General features: G+C 42.1%; 1 protein-coding gene across 2 annotated transcripts; it reads right to left on the bottom strand.

The window, feature by feature from the left end:
* Positions 1-649: 649 nt before the first annotated feature.
* rereb (arginine-glutamic acid dipeptide (RE) repeats b) lies at positions 650-11,898 on the bottom strand. 2 transcript variants are annotated; one of them, XM_030420650.1, is made up of 17 exons: positions 11,654-11,898; positions 10,749-10,797; positions 8,741-8,865; positions 8,111-8,210; positions 7,915-8,013; positions 7,539-7,619; positions 7,277-7,430; positions 7,073-7,159; positions 6,798-6,991; positions 6,425-6,574; positions 6,027-6,137; positions 4,791-5,923; positions 4,391-4,595; positions 3,597-4,299; positions 3,370-3,507; positions 3,107-3,281; positions 650-1,703 (listed from the first exon to the last, which is right to left on the bottom strand). In XM_030420650.1, exons 1-17 carry the CDS (start codon positions 11,677-11,679, stop codon positions 1,670-1,672), a joined length of 3,564 nt encoding a protein of 1,187 aa, XP_030276510.1. In that variant the 5' UTR covers positions 11,680-11,898; the 3' UTR covers positions 650-1,669. The 2 variants fall into 2 exon arrangements, with proteins under 2 accessions (XP_030276510.1, XP_030276509.1); XM_030420649.1 differs by having other exon boundaries at positions 6,425-6,577; positions 11,654-11,897.
* Between the last annotated feature and the right edge of the window lie 740 nt (positions 11,899-12,638).

Raw genomic sequence — 12,638 nt, 5'->3', positions numbered from 1 at the left:
TTCAGTAATGAAGGTCATGATGTTCAGTTTTAGTTTAAACTGTTTTAGAAGTTGTTGACTGAACTGTAAGATCATTTTGGAGGAAGTCATACAACTAAATTGTACTGGCAGGTCTTTCCGTTATTTTGCCATAATGTCACTAATCACTAAGGGAGGGTAAAGAAATACCTTCTTACAGTGCAAAGCAATCAACACCTCTCTATCATAACTTTTATCCCACCGGGACGTCTCTCTGATGTCACACGTGCGATGCAGCTTCATACCCCACTGGGAACGATTCAGAAGCACCACGCCTGCTGGATAATGTCAACCTGTTAATTTTCTTTGTGTGTATTGTTAATGTTCTGACTTTATCATGCCATGAGTCTGCTCAGTGTTTTATTTTGAAAATTAACCAGATACTCTATGCTGTTCCTGTGTCTGATTTCCTGTCCGGCTTGATTTCTGTGCATTTCTGTCAAAAAAAAGATTTCTGTGACACTTTGGAATGGGCCACGGCGCACCTGCTGAACCCAAATGCATTGCCTAGAACGGCCGCGATCAAGTGTTCCTGTCGATCCGGAATGCGACGCAAACGTGCAGTGTGTTCGGTGCGTTCATGTGCTGTCAGAAGTGTTTCTTTCAAACAGAGGTCCAAGTACAAATAACATAAGGTGTCATTGCAGAAATATTTATTGAAATAAATATGCAATGGATACACTTTTATATTATGTCACATAAATACTGAATTTAGAAGCAGTTCTTTTAAAAAGTCCATTCAAATGTAATCTTTGTCCAATTCAGTTATTCTCATCAAAACAATGTAAATACATCATTCTAATCAAACATTTTGTCTGTAGCGACAGATCATGGTCCAATTACTAATCATCTTACCTTATAATACCATACACTGTTTTAGCTTATGATTTACTGCTATCGTGCTGAATCAATGGTCAGGTGTTCACATCTACTGCTATATCAATAGTACTCATTCATATAGAATATTGTGAACATGTAATATTTACAGTCTCAAAAATGAGCGAATAAAAGCTTCGGTTATATTGTGAAAAGATATCTTGATATATAAAACTTTAGGATTTAGACAAATATTTAGCAGATTTAAGAGTAAAACCAACCTCTACTAATCTTTCAAAGTCTAAACACCACAATGCAACTTGCTACTCTAGTTTGGTGAAAAAAAGTGAGGACTGAGTCATGCTAGGTCGATACAATCATTCAAAACACTGATTTACATGTCATTCTGTACAGGGAAATCATTTAGAAACCATAGGGATATTTAAACTTAACACCAAAGTCAGTCTGTTTTCATATGCTTTATAAGAGCTGTGTTTTAGCATATTAATATCACTGCATATGAAACCGTTTTACAGTTTGTTAGAGAAAATCTGTCACTTTAAATCTCACACGAATGGGTGAGATTGTTCCTTTTATTTCAATAATAAAACTAGTATAAAGTCTTAAGCGATATGAAAATCTCAGACGGACTTTGACAGTCCCATTAAGTGCTGAACAAGGAATGCACATAAAGATCCACAAAGGTTTTTTTTCCTAAAATATATTAAAACAAAAAACGGACACACAAATATTCTCTTACAGTCTCAAAAGTACACAGTATTCTATTGGGTGTATTGGGTGTATTGAGTGTTGGGTTTCATGCACCACCTGGGACTCAAGATGGCTTGTCACCTTCTTTCTTCAGACGGCTTTAGGAAAAAAAGAAAACAAATGTAAGTAAGCTCGGAGCACTTGGCTGTGAAACACTTTCATTTTCATTTTAACAAAGCAATGTAGCATGAATATGGCTTTATCATGGGGAAAACATGCAAGGAAAACAAACACTGAGCAATTACTACGAGGCATATTATGAAATCCTGTTAAGCTGCATATCTGAGATGATAATGAAATTATCTTTATTTATAATCAATAAGAGTATACACAGTACATTCAGTGCATGTCACTAAAACACTGTGTGTCTGGGATCGACCAATTATCAGTCTGGCCGTCCAATATTAAGCAATTTTTTTGTGTGTTTTTTTTTTTTCCCAATTGCTGATAAAATAAAATAAAATGTTTAAATAAAATTGTTTTGATGCAGCATCCTCTAACTGTAGATGCCCCGCCCACAATACCACCTAATTGGTTACACGTCACAAGTAATGGCCGATCAACACTGAATATTCTGAACCTGAGAAGTAATTTAAATTGTTAAATTAATGTTATAGTCTGGAAGTTAAAAAGCAGCAGAAATGGAAAAACTCAAGTTCCTCAACATTGTACTTAAATACAGTACTTAAATTGTACTTCCATCCCTGAATATTTGAAATTTTGACACCAAGAGTTTAATTTTTACGTTAAATTTATATCAGTTCCAGATATAGATTACTGGTTTACCTGATTATAATAACCGGTATCACTATCAGCCCTGAAAAACAGTATGGGTCGATCCCTAGCGTCTTTAAGTCTAACAAATGTGTTGAATGCAACTCCTTTCTCAAACCATTTGCAAAGCCCTTTTTCTTGAAAGTCAATCCCATCACTTATTAATGATAGTTTAGATGCCAACTTTATTACTGAGATCTGGAATTAATTGAATGATGCATGAACCGGCTTTACAACAAAGTACATGTTTTTACCACATTAGCAATCAAACAAGTTTTAAATTCCAGAGTTTAACTGTATTATGGGCTTTTAATTCCTACTAAGCTGCATAACTATGATGATAAGATGCTTTTAAATTACTGAGGGATGAGTTTGTCTTTCTCTTGAATCCCCCCCACGCACCTGCATGGACTGCACAGTACAACAAAACAGGCCACCGCTCGTAAAAATACTGCTCTATATCTCCTCTTTTGTTTATCAAAATCTCCAATCAGTATCATTTAGAAGTCAGATCCCTTTAAAACATAAATTACATTTATCTCTGTATAAAATATAAGTATTTCAATATTTATTTTCAGCTTGCAGTCGATACACAGCAGTACTCTTTGTGTAACAACAGTTATTGTCAGAGTTGTGGTCCGTTGTATAATTTGGTTGGTATAAATTGAAAAAAGTAAAACCGTAAAAAGTAACTGTTGCCATTAGATCAGGAATTCAGAAACCTCACCTGTAATAATCCTCCTGACTCGGAAGAGGCCCTCCATGCAGGTGATGCCCATGCAGCCACTGCTGCTCCATGGCCATCCTCTGAAGCTCTGCAGACTGAGCATGCATGGCCTGGAGCTGGTGAGCAGCCGACATCTGAGGTATCGGGCCCTGCAGCTCTCGTGGATATGCAGCTCCTAAAATGTGAGAAGACCAAATTCAGAAGAGCTGAACTCAGAGAAGAGAGTTCATGTGTGAGTAAGTTAAAAAGCTGAGATTACGAACCAAACAGTGGGTGGCGCAGCATCTCGTGATCATGAGGAAGATCGCTGAGTAAAGGGTTGGGGATTGGTCCACCGGGGAAAGGGAACCGGGCCAAACGTGGTCCTGGTCCCAGGGGGTCGAGAGGATGAGGGCCCTGACCTGGACGAAGAGATAAATTATTCAGTGAAGATCAACTTCACACCACCGGATGTATTACTGCTGACAATTAAATTTAAACGCAACCTCACCTTGACCGAGCGGATCCTGTTGGTGAAGGTGGAGGTGCGAGTGAATGTGAGAGTGCTGGTGATGATGCGGCGTCACATTGAGCATCTGCAGCCTGGTAGCAGGGTCGGTCGCCACAGACGCCATCCTCTCCGCGTGAAGCCGCTCAGCAGTGAGCCGCTCTGCATAACTCAGCTCAGGACGCATCTGAGGTCCAGCCAGTGCCATCCTCTCCCGCTCCAGATGGTTCAGCCCAGGATGGAAGGCTGCGAAGTGGTGCGGAGGCCCGGGTATGTGGGGGAGAGCGATCGCTCCATGTCTGGCAAAGTGCTCCATGGGGTTGGCCGAGGGGTGTAAGGTTTCCATGTCTGGGGGTTTGACCTCATAGCCAGGCTTCATCCTTTCACGGAGCTCCCTCTCTCGGAGGTTCCTCAGCTCACGCTCTCGCAGGCTGGGTTCAGCACTGTACAGGCCAGGCATGTGGTAGGCCAGCAGCGGGTCTCCGGGGCCCAGAGACACATAGAAAGGGTGGTTGCGGTTGGAGGGCGACATGACATGGGGTCGGGCGTATTCACTCAGGGTGCGCAGGGCAGGTGTATCAGGGCCGATATAGGGGGGCACTGCAGCTACAGTAGTAGGCGGCTGCTCGAACGAGGGCCGTCCATGGCCCTGAACGGTCATCTGAGACTCACTCATACGACTGTCATGGGAGGAGCTGGAGGCTCTCTGTAGGTAAACACAGCATGTGAGAAAAATCATGCATGTTTTGTGACAGTCAAGAAGTTTGAAAAATGAATAAAGACAATGTTGCACTCACAGCATTTCTGTCCGCCTCCCTTTCTCTCTCCCTCTCTCTGTCTTTCTCCCTTTCGCGTTCTTGCCGAGCACTGAGCTCAGCCTCCCTCCTGGACTTTTCCACAGCCTCCTCCCTTTTCTTTGCCAGCTTGGAGGACGACAGTGGAGTGAAGAACAGGTCTGTTCTTGCACAGGAGTTGTAACCACGATCAAAGTGTTTGATAAACCTGAGAGAAACAACAGATGGGCATTAGTGGGTTTGGCTAATAAACTTCATTCACACGAAAAAGACAACATGAATCATTCATAATTTAAACAATGTAATCTACCCATTTTCACAACAGTACATAGGAATGTTTTAACCCTCCATTTTTTTTAAAAGAAAAGCAATACACTTTAGATTCTCTGTCCTCAAGACGTACCGTGCAGATTGGCTGGCATGGCTCGCCATGTTGACAATGGTGGGCTCTGGCGAGGGGCTCCGAGGTGGGGATGGTGGGCTCTCAGCTTCCTCTATCTCATCCAGTGGCTCTTCTTTAATCTGAATTTGTGAACCACCTGCTGTGGTGCCCGCCGCTGGTCTCAGCGGAAGAGGCGGGAATGACGGCTGGAGGCTTGGGACGGGGCCAATAGCAGAAGATGTAACAGAGGTGAGAGGGTGTGATGCTGCAGCAGGTGGGTGAGAGGAGGTCATGATTTTTCCAGGGTGGGTCTGCACCTGAGAGATCACTGGAAGCTGGGTAGAAAGTGACTGCATCGGCAAAGGCTGCGGCATGAGCTGGAGAGGGGGAGGGGGCGCGCCCGGAGGATGCTGGTTGGGCAGAGCGTTGAGGGGCTTTAGAGCAGGAGGAGGTGGGAGATTGGAGGGCATCTGAGGGAAAGGTGTTGCAGACTGGTGTGGCATCTGTTTGTGTGAAGGTGGAATTGGAGTAGTGGGAGGAGGCTTGATCTGTGGGCCAGACAGAGGAGGCTGTGGGTGCTGAGTCTCCCGAAAGAAGGGAGGTGGTCGCGGGGGGGCTTGAGATGACGGGCCATGAAGATGGGCAGAGTTAAGCGCAGGTGGCACCTGAAATGCTGGAGAAAGAGGAGAGTCCTGACCAAGTGCTAATGGAAGAGGTGGTGGACCGGGAAGAGAGTGAGAGGAGGGCTGTGGTCGACCGTTGAGGCTGACTGCAACAGCTGACTGACCAGCGGCTGGCTGAGGAGGGTCTGGAGAAGGAGGAGGGGGGCTCTGAGCAGGATCCGCAGCAGAGCTGCTTTGTGTTGGCTGAGCAGTGATGGGAGGGCCCTGAGGGGGGAGCACCTGTGGGGCTGGTGTGTCGGCCAACACCGCAGCAGGAGCAACAGGCTCTGATGGAACACCGTTTGGCTGAGCGGATGAGTCAGAGTCGCTCTCGTTGCCCTGCTGGGGGCTGGGGATGCTTGGAGAGGAGCTGCGGTTGTCCTGATCGATGTCTTTGGTGTCACTGCTGCCATCGTCCTGAGCACTGCGGCTTTCTGAAGAGCTCTCCTCCTCCACCTCCGCCTCTCCCTCGGACCGAGAGCCCTGTGGATCCTGGAGGAACAAACATACAATGTTTATTTTTATCGTAGAACTCTCTTTCCAATAAGGAGGTAGCTCCTTAAACTGATGAATTTTCTTGAAGAGTCCATCTCACCTGTGTCTTCGGCCTTTTAGGTGTAACCTTCTCAGGCTCATCAGGCTCTTGAGCAGGACTCTCTCGTACACGTTTCGTTGTCTTTGGTGACGTAACCTCCTCTTTTATCTTCTGTGTACACAACGTGATATTTACAGAGGTGTTAATTACTGGCAGAAGGTGATTTTGTATTTGTGAGGTTGCTGTGGGGGCTGTTGAGGTGAGTTACAGCTGTCTGCGTAGCATGATTAAAAGCAGCAGCAATCTCTTCCTTTCTAGCATCTTCATTACGAAAATGCAACTAACTGCAACCAAACAGCCCAACCACCAAAAGTAAACGACCCAACCAGCCCGATGAGATAATGTCATTCAGGTGCCACATGTACATGAAAATGAAATGCTTAGATTTTCTTGCATACCTTGTTTGTCTTCCTGTTGGATTCATTCTTATTATCCGTGGAAGATGATCTCAGGGTTGCTCCGCTCGGGGAGGGCTGGCTGCTAGACTGCTGATCTTCGCTGTTAGGGGAGCCTGTGAGCCTCCTGTGGCCGCTTCTTAAAGATGACAGCTGCTTTAAAGAGAAATATTCAGTAGTTACTATTGTTAAACCACAAGAGAAATTAATGTTTTTGAGATGAAAAATATATTTTCCAAGCTAAAAGTTGAAACAGCATTGGTCTGGTTACGGTCAAATGTCATTTTGACAAAAAATTGCATTTTCTTGAAAAGTTTTCATTTTCTATTATTAGCAATAAAGATAAGTGCGAATGATCCGGCGGCCTCAGGCTTACAGGTGCTCTGCTTCGTCGTGTCCTCATGCCGTGCTTGCTGTTTACTTCTTCTTCCTCTTTAACAGGTTTAAACATGAACGGAGCGCCTGCAGATTTTGGAGCAGGCGGCAGACATCCATGTTTATTTTCATATGTGCGACAAGGTGTGCACAGCAACGGGTTGTCTCTTCCCCCCTGGTGCCAATCTTTCGAACCTGTTTAGAAGAATGTTCTCATGATGAAAGGATTTTACGGTAACTCATGTTATAAATCAAAGATAAATAACATGTACTCACTTGTTGCACCACAGTGGCTGCAGCTCTTGATTTCCTGTTCACTGTCTTCACTGTCAAGATCATCCTCGCTGGCAGAACTCACATCCACTGCAAAGGAAAAGATCACCCTCGATCAAGTTCAACTCCTATGAATGCCACACTTAGTGACCATAGGAGAACAAAATTCACTGGCAAATAGAAAACGGCAACACACAAAGTGCACACCTGAATAATTCCGTGATGGGGTGTTGACAGGAGCTGCAGCAGAGCGAGTCTTGGCTTTGCGAGAGGACGGCTGTCGGCGTTGCTGTCGGTAAGCTCTTGTTCCTGCAGCCTCGGGAGTTTTCTTCCAGTGGTAATAGAAAGTGATTAGCTCCCCCTGATTAAAAAGAACACAGGACATTTTGGAAACAGTACAAGTTGTGTTTTAAATCAAAAATATGGCATTAGAAATTGTTCTATACGAAAATACATGGTGGTCATTTACAGTCTTCTTGCTGGGCAGAAAGTCTTTCCGGATGCGGAAGAAATTCTTTCCATACTGCCTCAAGCCTTTGATGAAGCGTTTCTGTCAGGAAAAAGGAGAGAGAATAGTGGTAGATAAAATTAAATGACATGCAGTTGCAACACAAAAGATTCTGGTACAGACAATGGTCATCTTGTGATATATAGCTGTGTCTATTAGACATATCTAAGATGATTCTACTGGTACTAGATGCTAGTACTTATTTCCTGTTTAAAACTACAGTACCTGTTAATAAATACTATTTTACTGCATGGTAAATAAACTGCCAATTACTGACTTTTTCTTAAACATGTCAAGTAGAGTTAAAGCTAGGTAAAAGCGGCTAAAGCCGTCTCACCACATCATCCTCCGACCAGCATTTCTCAATGAGCTTCGGAAGAGGCTTCTTAACCAGACGCTGGAGAGCTTTTGCTGCATCGTAATGACTTGCATGTAGCTAGAATTGATAGAAAACAAGAGGTGCTTGTGAGTCTGCAATCCAATATTTTTGTTCTTTGAATTTACTGGATACTGATGAACATGATGCTCCTCACCATGTTGAGTGCGTTGAGTGTGGTATCATCACGGGATGCTGCTAAACATCCGTCCTCTGTGGAGCCGCCGTCACACATCCCTGCAAAGGCCGCCATGCTCCTTGGAGAATAAAAACAAAATCAATATTAATTGTGCATTTTCTCACTTGTCACTGCCCAGATTCAAACCACATTTCACTTCTGAATGGCTTTTAAGAAATAAATAGAGTAAGCAGACAATAATCAGGCTGCTTAAGAGCCAACAGACTTTAACCTTGTCCCGCTGGAGCTGCTTATTTAACAGTTTTTTAATCAACACAAAAAGTGATAAAGGAAAAAAGTGTTTGGAGCCCTCAATAAACACATTAAACAACCTGTCATCCATTGTGGTGCAAGGATTTCAAATGAGAAAGTACAGAACTGGGACACAAACCATCTTCCAAATGATTTAAATGTGTTGAATCCAGCTAAAAAAGGAGATTAACCTCAATGGTTTCACCTTTTTCCAGAACAAGACTGGTTTGCTTGTTTTTCCAAGTACTTCCCCATTTGTGACACTTTCCTGAGTACAGCTTAAAATTATTGGTTTGAGCCTTTTTAAAGGTGTTAGCATGACTCAGTGGTTTGAAGCAATATAGTATAGACACTGACCTGGCAGCTCTGAGGTACATGAGAAGGTCACAGTCATTGACCCCAGGCGTCCACATCAGCTCCTCACTCTCTGTTAGAGTCTGTAGAGCTGGAGTGGGCCACGGCTGCAACTCTGGAAGCTTGGCCTGCGGCGCAACCAAAGAAAAAATAAAAAACCAGCAAACATTCATTAGACTGCCTCCAAGCAAGCAACTTAATGCCCTGCTGAGATTTATGCTTCATAAAGTGCCATTACTGAGCAAAATCTAGGTAGTTTTTTTTTTTTTTAATTAGACTACTGATAAAGTGTACAAAAGAAATTGAAAACAGTTATTCAGGTGTCAAAAATGTATGTATTCATTATCACAATATGTAATTTAAGAAAGAAAAGAAAGACAGCTGCAGCTCGTCCAGAATGCTGCTGCCAGAGTGCTCATTAAAACCAAGAAGGCAGAGCAGATTACACCCATTCTTGACTCACAGCACTGGCTTTCTGTCTGCCAAAGGAAAGGTTTTAAAATATTTTCTATAAAACACTAAATGGTCTTGGGCTACATCTACATATCTGATTTACTTGTATGTCACAAGGATCCAGACTCCTAAAGTCATCTGGGACAGGCTGACTCAGTGTTCCCAGGATCAAAACAAGGCAAGGTGGTGCAGCTTTTAGTTTCACTGTTTCCCACCTGTGGAACACACTCTCTGAACACATGAGGTTTGCTCAAACCGATTAGCGAATTTAAACCAGGACTTAAAACATTACTGTCCTTTCATATAATTAGGGTTATGATATGATTATCATTAATAACTTATTTTGAATCTGCAATTGTTTATTTGCTTTTGTTGTTTTTGTCTTTTAAAAGACATTCTAAACATTTCTTAATGTCTTGTTGGAATGCATGTCTATGTCCCTGTAAAGAACTTCAAATACCTTGTGTCTGAATGGTAATATATAAACAAAACATGTTGCCTGTCTGAAAGGTTAAAGGATTTCAACTTGAACACATGTTGCCTATGACGGAGATGCATTCAAACACTATAACAAGCTGCAAAGCCAACTGAACAGACAGGACTGATCAGTTTTGTAAAGACCTCAAGAGGACAATAGTCAGAGGCAGGTACAGAAACAATTTAATCAGTATTTTACAAACGTCTCTACTCCCAAAAATAAAACAAATAAATAAATACATGAAACTGACTTTTTTAGACAGAATTATATACTAATTGTTTAGATATCTGATTTAATTCCGATGTGATATCCAGTGATAAAATGTGAGTAAGTGTATTTACTCAAGCACTGTACGGAAGCAACATTTTCATGTACTTGTATTCGAGTATTTCCATTTTTTGTCCCGTTATACTTCCTCTCCAATACATTTTGGAGGCAAATATTGCAGTTTTTACTCAACTACATCTATATGATTAGTTTAGTTACTAGTAACTAGGTTGCATCACAACCAAAGCAGCACATTTTAAAATGATTCTATTTTGTTGTCAATAGTTATTACAATAAGGAATGACATACTAGTTTTTTACCATGCACATGTGCACACATGACAACACTTCACCAGCCTGTGATCTTTTTTTTTTCTTTTAACTTTTCATTAAATGGACTAGCATTTCTATAGCACTTTTTTTCCCCCAGTTTACTGACTGCCCAAAGTGCTTTAACACCCTTGTCACATTCACCTATTCACACAGACACACACAACGGGCTGGGTTTCAGTATCTTGCTCAAGGAAACAAGGATTTGAGCAGGACACGCAGCAGGAAAGATCTTGGGAATTGTACCAGCAACCTTCCCAATACTGGATAACCTGCTTTACCTCCTGAGGTACAACCACCTACTATAATAAGTTTTAATTTAATAGAAAATATTTTAAAACTTTTACCCAAGTACTATTTGTAAGGGTGATTTTAACTTGTATGCACTATTCTAACACATCTTTATTTTAACTCGGGTATAATATTTGGGTACTTTTTACAACACTGGTGATATGAGTGAAGTTTTAGTTCGAGCAGGGTGTACCTGATGACTTGGTCCCACTCTTATCTCGCCCTGTGTGCTGTTCAGGCTCCTGAAATAAACAATAAGAAAAACAACATCCCATGTGCATCAGTGTTTACGATCATACATGTAATTGTTCTCATAGGTAAAGACAACGTGCTAACTAAATATCACCTGTTAATTAGCGGGTAATTAACGTGTAACTGCCTTCACACGGACGTAAGATCAATACGTGTATAATAACTTGGCTGTGGTGAGTGCAGCTCCCCTCCCTCTGCACTGTGATTTCATCCCGCCCCTCCATCACCGCGAACCAATCTGAGCCGTGACCTGCGACGTTTCCTTATATTACATGAATGAAACCCGACGCTAGCCACCGCAAAAGACTGTCAATCAATCATACATGAGCTGCTAATTTTTACGGTCACCATTACGAGAACAGTGTGTGCTACTTGGGAGCTCATAACAGGTTGACAGCTGCTGGTGGCTAACTGTTAGCTAAAGTATGCGATCAATAATAAACATCAATGTTAGCATGCACGACATAACGTTACACACGCATACATGCGATAACGACTCCCGTCTGTAACACGTCAACCCCCGACGGCAATAACAGCCGATTTATTAAGCAGCGATGCATGACGTTAATCTGCCTTGATGACACTGTTTAACATAATGGCTGCAAGGTACAATAAAGCGAGCAGAAAAGGCGTTTTACCAACGGGAGCTGTCCGCTAGCTGCTAACGAGACAGTAACATTACGCCGTTATTTGGCTAGCTTGTTAGCCAGACACGAACTTCGTGACCACTGACACTCCGACTATTCCATATAAACGGCTCCCAAAGTAGCGCCGCAAAACACCGAAACACGCATTCAATACGTGGCGACTAACATGCAAACGCAGACGGTAAGTTAATCAAGTTACCTCCGCGGACTGAACAGGTCGTCCATGTCGAAGGATGTTTGGATGTGGCTTGTTGACACTACGCAGCGCAGTGGGCGATACACACACACACACACAAACTATGCGAATCCCCTATTACATGGCTATTCAAAATGGAGGCGGTGTAGTGGAGGGAGTCGGTGTGTGTTTTTTTTTTTCTTTTTTTCTTCCAGTGCAATGACCTCAGCAGCCACTGCTAAGCCTTCAAAGTTGTCTGGGTGTACATAACTGAGCATGTGCCGCGAATCAGCAGCGGCAGCAGCAGCAGCCACTGGGGCCGCTCATCATCAGCTGCGGCTGCACGGGCGTCCATGAATCAAACAACACTCCATACTGCGTGAACTGCTGTGGTTATTAAACATCATTATGTAAGCCATGACACCGACAGCAAGAGTCCTGTTGCCGCCGGGGACGATGATGATCCACACTTACAATGCAGGACAGTGGTCACGATACAAGATACAGTAATAACATCATGTTAGTTTTGTTTTATTTAGAGGTTCCTACTTAATGCTAATTAATAATAATAATAATAAGTATCATTATTATTAATAATAATATTAATATTACGTATTATTAATACTTATTATTATTAATTATTATTATTATTATTATTATTATTATTATAACACATGCTAATAATGATCTTTTTCAGTAATTCTTGAATGTCATTGTGACTTTGGACAGCATTTAGTACACACACTTTATTCACACACTATTAAATCGATTGTTTGAGAAAAATACTCCAAGATTAAATAGTCACAGGTTGCATTCCTGTTCACAAATAGTTCAAATAAGCTACAATGATAATACAATCCTCCTTTCACATCAAAGCATTAGTAATAATAAAATCAATAATGGATATATAATAGTATAACGGACATTTTTCTGCATTGAGCACTAATTTTTAATACTTTAAAGGTGCAATATGTCTTTTTGTGTAATACATTTTAATCAGAGGAGAAAG

This window comes from Sparus aurata, chromosome 6, assembly GCF_900880675.1.
Source record: "Sparus aurata chromosome 6, fSpaAur1.1, whole genome shotgun sequence".
Lineage (NCBI taxonomy): Eukaryota > Metazoa > Chordata > Actinopteri > Spariformes > Sparidae > Sparus > Sparus aurata.
The sequence above is the reverse complement of the archived record's forward strand: the minus strand, read 5'-3'. Positions and strand labels throughout refer to the sequence as shown.

Bases quoted from the DNA above. Each gene is read 5' to 3' on its own strand.
- rereb (XM_030420649.1), bottom strand. From the start codon at position 11,679: ATGGACGACCTGTTCAGTCCGCGGAG. The intron at 4,300-4,390 runs GTGAGTGCAACA...GTTTACCTACAG, and splicing joins GGGAGGCGGACAGAAATGCT to AGAGCCTCCAGCTCCTCCCA. The intron at 3,282-3,369 runs GTTCGTAATCTC...CTCACATTTTAG, and splicing joins GCTGCGCCACCCACTGTTTG to GAGCTGCATATCCACGAGAG.